The following is a 6,173-nucleotide window of genomic DNA, read 5'->3' on the forward strand; positions in this document are numbered from 1 at the left end:
CAAACTGGAAACCAGTTACAGGTTTTGCTGCTGTAAACATTCAATGTTTAATTCAATTTTCTTTTGTTTCTGAGCCGAGATTCTTTTGAGAATCTATTTGAGTGTGAGAAAGTTTGGGGGTTGGGCAAACCTAGAGCAAATGCAAAGTACACATGTTGTTTTAGATTTATGGCATCATGTTTGTCTGTCTTTTTAAAGACAAAGACTGAGAATCATAAAAATCTGTAGTAATTTTTGTAAAACCTAAAATAAAACAAGCTATAAGACTGAACTTTAAGCAGTGATGTTGAGCCAAATATTGTGAAATCAGAGATTTTACTACTATTGAGAGATTTTCAATACATTTAATTTGACTATTTGGCTAATTCTCCCTCAGGAGAGGTTGTGGATGTCCTTTGAATGTGTTTAACCCTCGGGCTTGGGTACAAGCCTCTCAGTAGCATCAAAATTGTCATTACATGCATTATAGTTTTTTAGATTTAGAATTACTAATGTCTCTTTTATTCACAGTCACTGAGACTTCTGCATGGCAGCAGTAGTTATCTGGGATTGAGACACAGTTTTTTTTTTTTTTGCCAGATTAGAGATTCCTTTGAGATTCTCTAATTTTTATTTTCATTGCACTGTTTTGCCCAACCTCACTTTGACATACAAAAGATTCTAGTGAGAATTTAATTATCTTTTTAGTTTATCCAATCATAATTTCTCTTAACTTCTTTGTACATAAATGTTTCCTTTTCAAATGTTGCTATAAAAAAGCTATAGCTGTAAAGCCAATAGACAATAGTTACAGGAAAATATCAATATTAGAATTTAGGTTGCAATTTAAAGCCCTCTGTTGAGCACCAGAATAAAATTTGGATGATGTAATTCCAATTTTAATTTTGGTTCAAGAGACTTCATTCCTCATCTACTCTGCTGCTATCATGTCCCTGTCAATTCACGTGGTTACGTCTAATTCTTAAGCCCCACCGGATTTCTGCGGTCACCGGTCTAAAATGAGCATTTCGACTCTTTCAACAAAAGTATGCCTACAGTATATGGGGTGCATCTAAGCTTTCCCTCAACATTTCTAAAAAGGCAAATAAGAATCGACTTACCGCAGCAGCTGGAGAAAAGGAAGGAGAAGCTCAAACCTCTTTCTGGAGCACATTTGAATGTTGCGCTGAAAAGACCCTCGCCAACATATCTGTTTGTTTGGCTCCATGAGGAGATCAAAGCCCATTGATCAAAACTATTGCAATGCAAATGTTGTTGCATTTGCATTGCAATAGTTCCTGAAAGTCTGACTTCACAAAGAATTCATTTCATAAGGAAATAATTTTACTCCTTACAACTGGGGAACACTTGGATGAACACTGGAGATAAACGTTGGAGAATGCTAGGAGATATCACTTTGAAGATCCCAGGAGATAACCTGGAATGCACACAGGAACTGAAGTTCAGGTGAGAATCACAGGTAAGAGTCCATGTCATTGTTCGAGGCCAGACAACCAGTGAACTAAGGTGTGCACGCTTATATATGGTTGGTGATGAGGTAAGTAAAAGAGTGGCAGATGCCAGTGATGAGTGATTTGTTGATTGGAAGCATTGTGTAATGGTGCTGGGGGAGCCTGGTGATCCCCAGCCATTTGTTAGCATTCCAATTCCATCTTAATAGCATAGCAACAGAGGTGCAAAAGATGGAAGTTGCCAAATTTGCTTATTCTGTAGTTCCATCACCTGAGAATTGTTATGTGACTGAACAACCGACAGTGAAAAATGTGAGTCTATGGCCATGTTCACCAAGCAGCAGAATATGGTTGTCAGTACTGTATTTGAGATATTAAAACAGCTGCGTTTACACACATTTCAGTTGTTTATGGGGGAGACAACTGCATTTTATATCCAAACTCACAACTGTAAATTTTCAGGACTCACAACTGTATTTTTGGTGAAGCTCTGCTGTTTGAATGGAACCGTACTGGACAACTAGATGTCTGTGCTACACATATGCGGCTAACATATTCTGGTTTTCTTTTAGGATGCAGCTATGAGCTGTGTGTAATCTGAAGTTGCAGCCTGCAAAAATTTGCACAATAATAAAAAAAAAGTGTGACAATTTGCCCAAGTGGTGATGAGGGTGGAGTTTCTTGTTTCTTGTCTATGATGCCAAATGGGGTAAGAGCAGCACTGCCTGTGGTTAGTGGACTATTAGTTGATTTAGTATTTTGTAAGTAAAAAAAACTTAAACACATAGATGTCTTTTAAAATGCTTTATTGATGCAAAAACACAGAGAATAATATAAAACATTTGTAAAATATCAGTAATGGGAAAATAAGTAAGCAAAGGTTACAGATGCATTTTTTTCTAGCATTCTAGCAGATGAAAGTGGTGTTTAGGGCAATTTTTCAGGCATAAAGGATGGATTCAAGATGCAGGTCCCAGCATCATCAGCTTTCCATAAGTGCTCTTGAAATTGAATTTATCTGAGTTATTGAGAGCTAATTCAAGCCTCGGCAGGTCTTTAACCAGAACACCATTTCTGGAGCTGAAAATATCAGCCAGATGGGCAGCCATTGGAGAAGGTTTGTGTTCATTACACTGTGGGCCCTGCAGACTGGGTGCACATTTCACTTCATAGGTAAAATAGAAGGTGCCATATGTAAAAACACAAGCATCACTCACAACTCCACTTCTAAGATCAAAAGAGCATGTACCAAGGGGATCGCTGTTCCAGTAGCTGTCTGCATCGTATACTTCAAAAGTCAGTTTATTGGCCATTTTGATCTTAATAGGTCCAAACTCAAATATTTCTGGCCAACGTGGATTGTCGTCATCATCAATGGTCTCAGTGCGCTTGATTTGCGTGCCGTATGTAACAGTTACAGTTCCATCTGTTTGTGTATATTGATCTCCATACAGACCTTTGGCTCTGAGATTGTAGACTTTGAGGGTGGCAAGTCCTTTTTCAGCTGGACAGCAGTTAGACTTTATAATTTGACTACTTTCACAAACACAAGCACATCGGTCTCTTGCACTGCACTTCCTGCCAATCTTGCAAGGCTCAGAGCAAACCTTCATGAGCGCATTTTGAATGATGTATTCTTCAACAGCTTTCTTCAGTCCTTTTCTTGCAGGGTGTTTTTTACTCAGTAAGAAATGGAGGGGTTTCAGAGAGTAATGCACAATGTCAGGAAGACTCTTCAAAGACTCAAGCCATTTTTTAAGGGAACCTGGGTGTGATGAACCAGAAAAAAGCAGATCTTCTCCATTTATGTTTCCTCCAATAATCTCTGTCTGACGCTCATTGAACATGGAGCTGAAATTTTCATTTGTGCCCATCTTCTTCTTCTTTTCTTTACAAAAATGTGCTTCTACCTTCACAGTTGCTACACTGTAGGAACCAGAAGCTTCCACATCCAAACAGTCCTTTACCGCAGTGTCTGTAAGTCCACTCACTGCAGCCTGACAGGATTTGATGGCGGTTATGGCTTTCATTTGACCCCCTAACTTAACACTTGTGGTATAGTGAGTGCCATATGTGGAGATCAGGTTGTGGTAGGCGTCTGGGTCGTAGGATGCAGGGAGTGATTTGATTGCTTCAAGAAACTCTTCATGAAGAGGAGGCTTTTCAATTACACGATACTGTAAAGAAACAGTAAACACATTTACATTTTGTGTAATCAATGAAGAAATAGTATGCAATTAATATTTTTATTTCTTTGCATAGTCATTATCTTTTTAGCAGTATGAGTGAAGAGAAAGAAAAAAGATACCAGCTTTCTCACCTGTAAAAATTGTTGCAAACTTCTTGTTTTTTGGTGATGTTTTTTTTGTTTTTTTTTTTTTTTGTTTTTGAATTTTTTTTTTCTGTGGTGTGTGTTTTTACAACTGCAGCTCCAACAGCCTTCACATCTATACCAACTTTCCAGCTGACTGAGAGTGCTGATGATGAATCATTAACCAGTGCTTCGCTTGATTCAAAGATCTGACTGGAGACTTTCATTGAACACTTTGGCAAGGTCCTCCAGTGTACAACTGCTGCTGGTAGCTTCTGTTGTATTCCATTCATGTACTTGTTTTTGTGCAATCTACAAGTGCCATTCCCTAAATCCCATTATTCTGTGTTAATCATGAAAGAACCTTTTCGCTCCATGGTCACAACATCAAATCCTTCTCCAGCAAGATTGTATCCTGGAACAAAGGGAGCATCCTTACACTCTTTTGATGCACCCAAGTCATCTTCTCCCGAAATGAGAAGCAATGCCAAGAAAATGAGGTAAATCTGGAAAAGCCCCATGATCTGTAGCGAGATAAGAAAATGTCAATATTTCTGTCAGTTCATTACTTGTGTAAAATTTAACATCATTCAAAAAGATCAGTTTTCTAGAATTGTAACAGTAATGTCTTTAAGAATGACAGCATTGTTGTTTTAAACATTTAACAAATATTTTAAAAGCAAAACATAGTATAAATATGTTGTTTCTCTAACCTGTCTTTCCGTGTGATGATTGTGTGGTTGTGGGTGTCAAAGGTTTGTGTAGCAAATGATATGCCATCACGTGGCTATGACAAACCTTCTGACGTTTAAGGGGGCCTAAGATGAGTAATTCTATAAATAATGTTCAGTGAACAGCGAAGAACATGTCTTGAATGTGTCAATAACCTCTCCAAATGCATGGTACTGTTACAAAGCAGCAGAACAGTTATGCTCAGAATTGAAGACTCTAGCATTTTTAAAAAGATACTGTGGTTTCAGTTTGAAAGGTACCTGTGAATGCAAAGTATCTGTGTATTTACTATTCCTTTACATAAGCATTAAATAAATGATTAAAATCTTTATCTTTGAAAGTACCAGGTATGACACTGGCTGAGATTGGTCGAAAACAGTAAATGAAACTACTGGCAGTGACAAAGAATCTTGTCCCTCGTCAACAATATTTCTTTCTTGGCCAACATTCTGCTGACCTCCAGACAGTCCACCAGTGAACACTGCAGCAGGCTGGGATGAAACTTCAAACACTGTCCAGTTTGTTACCTCAATATAAAGAGAAGCACTCCTGACATTGCTTGATTTCTCCAGTGATGAGGAAGTTACCTGGGGCCATGGGGTTGTCATTCTCAGCTTGCTTACTGACTGCCTGATATATATATATTTCAAACAAAATGGCAAGAGCATCTTGAAATGCTGGGTTCCAATAGACTGGTGCTTTCTTAATTTAAAAATAGTCATTGAGTGAGTGATTTCAGACACAGCAGGACATGCTTGAACAGTTTCAGTATTAATTCTGCCAAAAAAAAAAATAAAAAAAAAAAAAAAAAAAAAAAAATATATATATATATATATAATATATATATTATATATTATATCTATATATTTTAGGTGTATATGTATGTGTCTGTGTGTGTATATGTACGTACATACATGCACCTTTATTTTTTCAATTTAAGAAATTTTTTAATAAAAAATTATTTTCCAAATAAAATTATTTAAATTAAAATACTTAATACTATTAATGGCATAGATAAACAGGTGAATAATTTATGCAGTTTTATATATATATATATATATCTATATATAGATATATATATATATAATGGATGTCAGTGGAGGATTGTATTGTATTGTAAGGCTGCATCTGGATCGTAGGATGCAGGGAGTGATTTGATTGCTTCAAGAAACTCTTCATGAAGAGGAGGCTTTGCAGCTACACAATATCTCTAAAGAAACAGTAAACACATTTAAATTTTGTGTAATCAATGAAGAAATAGTATGCAATTAATATTTTTATTTCTTTGCATAGTCATTATCCTTTTTAACAGTGTGAGTGGAGAGAAAGAAAAAGATAGATGCTATCTTATCTGTTGTAAAATTTGAACCAAATTTATTTTTTGTTGAAATTTTTTTGTCATTTTTTGATTTTGTCATTGCAAATTTTGCTTCCCTGGAATGAGTGCTTCCAACTGCAGCTCCAACAGCTTTCACATCTATACCAACTTCTGAGCTGACTGAGCTGACTGAGAGTGCTGATGATGAATCATTAACCAGTGCTTCACTTGATTCAAAGATCTGACTGGAGACTTTCATTGAACACTTCGGCAAGGTCCTCCAGTGTACGACTGCTGCTGGTAGCTTCTGTTGTATTCCATTCATGTAATTGTTTTGGTGTAATTTACAAGTGCCATTTCC

At 36.7% G+C, this 6,173-nt stretch overlaps 1 protein-coding gene across 1 annotated transcript; it reads right to left on the reverse strand.

The window, feature by feature from the left end:
- Window positions 1-2,240: 2,240 nt before the first annotated feature.
- On the reverse strand, window positions 2,241-3,777 carry LOC109104905 (perforin-1-like; the record flags this gene model as incomplete). The annotated part of the gene is made up of 2 exons (XM_042776695.1): window positions 2,241-3,628; window positions 3,772-3,777. Coding segments are annotated over 2 exons (1,224 nt in total), but the record flags the coding sequence as incomplete, so codon positions are not given.
- Window positions 3,778-6,173: the final 2,396 nt, after the last annotated feature.

This window comes from Cyprinus carpio, chromosome A19 (assembly GCF_018340385.1).
Source record: "Cyprinus carpio isolate SPL01 chromosome A19, ASM1834038v1, whole genome shotgun sequence".
NCBI classification, from domain to species: domain Eukaryota; kingdom Metazoa; phylum Chordata; class Actinopteri; order Cypriniformes; family Cyprinidae; genus Cyprinus; species Cyprinus carpio.